General features: G+C 48.1%; 1 protein-coding gene across 1 annotated transcript in view; it reads right to left on the bottom strand.

Annotated features, from left to right (window-relative positions):
- Positions 1-137: 137 nt before the first annotated feature.
- Positions 138-3,988, bottom strand: part of mbnl2 (muscleblind-like splicing regulator 2) — a gene marked incomplete at its 3' end in the record, with an annotated part of 44,821 nt that continues 40,970 nt past the window's right edge. Inside the window, 1 exon segment of the mRNA XM_037696426.1 lies at positions 138-1,246. Within this exon segment, the coding sequence (XP_037552354.1) occupies positions 1,232-1,246 (15 nt within the window).

Consider the following 3,988-nt stretch of genomic DNA (forward strand, 5'->3'; position numbering starts at 1 on the left):
CATTGTCGAACTAACGGCTAGTCCAAAGGCCAATTTTTCCTATTGACGAGCTAACGGCTAGTCTGAAAGCGACGAACTGCGGTGAAATTGGTGCAATTACGGTTATTTTAGGACCGTGAAAATCCATTTGTTGGTTTTGGTCCCGCTCAGACTAGCCATTAGCTCGTTGAGGATATCCACGACAGGTAAGATATTTGTCGCTCACAACCCTTTCCACAGAACCACTTCATAAGATCTGAACAAACATCGGTAAAAACACCAAACATTCCACAAAGATTGATTTGTCCGTTCGTTCGTTTCTTTAAAGTCACTTTGTGATGTTAAAGAGCCGTTCAGCGGTTCCGGTAACCAAGTCCGTAAGGTTCTGACAGCCGGCGCGTCGCACTCGGGACTCAACGGTCCACTCAGAGTGCGCGGGTCGTGGATGAGCCTCGTCGTTTTTCTTTTTTTCAGGCACTTCTACTGTTTTTTTTTTACTCTAAAATGGAACAGGATTATCGGTGAGAGCAGGGAACCGACGGTCACTGGTAGCCCTCCAGCCCAGGTTCAAGTCTTCGTTTTTGCTTGACGGGTGTCGTCGAACGCACCTCGTTGGCGTTTAGATTTAGCACTTCCTTTAAAAATAATCTTGAAAAAACAATAACATTCCAACCGGAACCGGCGTTGCCGTTGCTTCAAAGTCGCAGTCTGCCGGCAGACCGAGGGTTTTCCTGATACGAACATTTGGAACGCTTGTTGAGCCGACCCGGTCTCCTGCACCGACTGAACCCACGTCAAATAAAGGGCGACTGGGGGGTAATTTAGAGGGGCGTTAAGTCGTGGCTGCTCGTTTGATGAGGGGGAGGAGCTTCGTTACACCAGCGTCGGGCAGGATCGTGAAGAAGAGCCGGAACGATCCAGATGAAAACCCCGACTGCGCGGTCGTGTTCTGGTTTCCTTCCTCTAACAAAACGACTGCGAAGGAGATGATCCATGGTATCTACGGTGCTAGTTCTGAACTGTACATAAGAATATTGATGACGTCTTCATGTTTTTGAGCAACACGTACACGATATATCTCTTTTTTTTCCCCCGGTTACACGACACTGCAGCTCTAACGGTAGAAGTGGAGTGTTGCGCTCTTAGCATGCGGGTTGCTGCACCTCTACGGGAGAGGCAAGGTAGTATTTACAGAAGGGCTGTTTGGGGTTTCCCAGCGCAGCTTCGAGACACTCCGTCCCCTTCCGGACGCTCACTTCAGGATGATCTGCGGGACGGGAGCACAGGAAGAGACAAGAGTTTAGTTTCACCTGATAAGTGACGGCGAGCTACGTCGCGTCTTGATGAAAATAAAAACACCCGAGTGTTCGTGGTTTTTTTTTTTACGAACTGCACCGTCTGAATCCCAGAGGAGAGAAACTGGACTTTAAATTAGATAAAAATCAGATAAACTCTGTGAAAACAGAATGGATTGTCTGTGGTTGTAGACGCGCTGAGACCTTAAAGGGATCGTCTGAACATTCTGAAGGGGGGCGTTTTGTAGAACGGTAACGTCTTACCTGCTGTAGATGGCTTGGTGGAGAAAAATAATTTGGAGTTGATGTTGTCCTAAAACAACCGTGGAGGTTTATGAGATTAGCATTTCGTAAACCTTTTTGTTACGGTCAGTTTTGTTGCACAGATCAGGGTCTCGTCCTCGGTAATGAGGGTGTTGCTTCGATCAGTAGTGGTGAAAGAAGAGCCGAGTCCAAAGGTAAAGTTTGAATTTACTGGTTACAATGTTTCCCCTAGGTTAAATGCCTTGGCAGGGCGCTCATCTCTTCTGTGACTTTTGTCACCTGGTGTGTGGGGCGGGGGCGGGGGGGGGGGGGGGGGGGGGGGGGGGGGGGGGGGTGTTGAGACAGAGACACGTCCGTGTTGCGCACTGTTTGTGTTGACAGTTGTCGACTGAAGGTGGGTGGTGGTGGTGAAAGAAACTGCTCGGCGTGATGGAGACGGAGCGCTACCTCTGTAGCTTTTTAGCTAGCGCATCTGTATTGCGCACTGTGTCAGTTGTTAATGTGGGGAGGGGGGGATGGATTCTGTTTACACTCTGACCCCCGACTATGGTCATGACCCAAAAAACACGACCCTGGATCCACGGGTATCAGCTTCCTGTGCAGGCTCAGCCTTAAGCTGCTTTATCAAGAGTATCAGCTCTGGTTGACGGAGCTGCGTGACGAAAATTGTATCATTTTGTTCTCAGAGTAGCTCCCCCCCCCCCCCCCATCTACTCGAGGCCTGGGCTCAACTTGGTCTCACAGGAGAATGTGTAGGCCTGTCACGATAACAAGTTTTACTGGGCGATTAATTGTCTCAGAAATTATTGCGATAAACGATAATATTGTTTGAAATTTGACAATAATTATTGTCAAATTTAAGAAGAAACGTTGGTTAATTTTTGTGTGTAGTAACTTTTTTCAACCACCAGATGGCAGTAAAAGACTGTTTGAACTGAAGGATGGATAGTGAGGGAGTGAGCAGCGTGTCTTTAAGAAAAATGGGACTCTCAGAAGTGTATCTTCTCGGGTCAGGGAACACCCCGGGGTCTCCCGGAAGGAACCGGACAGCGTCTCTGGACAGAGGGGGGTCTGGGTTTCTCTCTGCGACCCGACCACAGATAAGCGGTAGAAATGGGAGATTTAGTTTTTAACTGCTTTTAACTGGACTTGCGGTTTCTTGATGGGCGCGGATGGCTGGAGCATTCTGTTGCTGCACGAACACCAAAAAAGACCGGAACGTGAGGGTTTATAAAATAATGTTTCCTTGAACTGCTGTGGTTTTTTTTTTAAGAATGGAGGCGTGGAACGGTGACGATCTGAAATTTCATAATCGCGTTTAATCGACAAAAATCTGACTATGAACCATATTTATCACGTCTATGTGATTACAGTCAAGTACTGTAGTTGTGAGTAAAACGGAATAACCTACTCACTATTTTTTTTTTTAATCTCCTGCCGCACAAAAACGTCATTAAATGAACGTGTACAACATGAGGTGACAGTCCTGGTCTTCGAGGGCCACGATCCTGAACGTTTTCTAAACCTCCCTGCTCCGACGCGCCTGATTCAATGGTTGTAACTCCCCTCCGTGACCACTGATTCAAACCAGGTGTGCTGGAGCAGAGAAACCTCTAAAACCTGCAGGACAGTGGCCCTTCAAGGACCAGGACTGGACAACCAATGCACCGCTTCAGGAGCGGGAAATACTGGCATGAAGCGCCAGGGGGCGTCGAAACTTAAATAACAGATGCGTAAATTGACGTTTAATAATTGTTCCTTTCTTTGTGCTTTTGTCATGTAGGGAGGATCTTATTTTATACTGAAAAGTAATAAAAAAAAACACATCCGAGTTATTTTAAGATTACCTCAAAGAGCCATCTACAGCAGGTAAGATACTATTTGTTCATGTCATTACCGAAGAACAAATGCTCAGAAATGGACCTTCACTCAACAAAATGTCCAGCGTGATAAATACCGTCACTTTGTTGCGGTCGCCGCTGAGCGCTCCTCCTTTTAGGAGATCATTCATTTGGGACGCGTTAAAACGAGGGAGACGGAGGACGGCAAAGTGACGAGAGCCGGTTGAGGTAAAAAGGGAGAGGGGTGAATTAAGAGGTGGACGAGACGCCAACGTGCTCAGAAAACCAGACAGAAGCCACAGAGCGTGGCAGGAGAGTGAAATGTTTCTGATAACGATCATAAATGTGCAGCGTGAGGCAGCAGCAGGTTGGAGAGAGGAGGCTGCAGGTGTTGGTTCAGCTCGCCTGCAGCTGATATTCAGCCACTAGAGGGTGCTGCAGCTTCACAAACTGCAGCTGAAGAACCCTCTGGTTCAGACTGAATCACTAAAATCTGCACAGGAACCAGTTGCATCATCCCGTTCTGCTCACTGGACACAGCTGACGATGGTGTCTGAGCAACGGGGGGGGGGGCGGGGGCGGGGGGGGTGCACTAAGGTGGGGCCCTCC

The sequence above is a fragment of the Nematolebias whitei genome, chromosome 23 (genome assembly GCF_014905685.2).
Source record: "Nematolebias whitei isolate Nwh7 chromosome 23, NemWhi1, whole genome shotgun sequence".
Taxonomy (NCBI): Eukaryota; Metazoa; Chordata; class Actinopteri; order Cyprinodontiformes; family Rivulidae; genus Nematolebias; species Nematolebias whitei.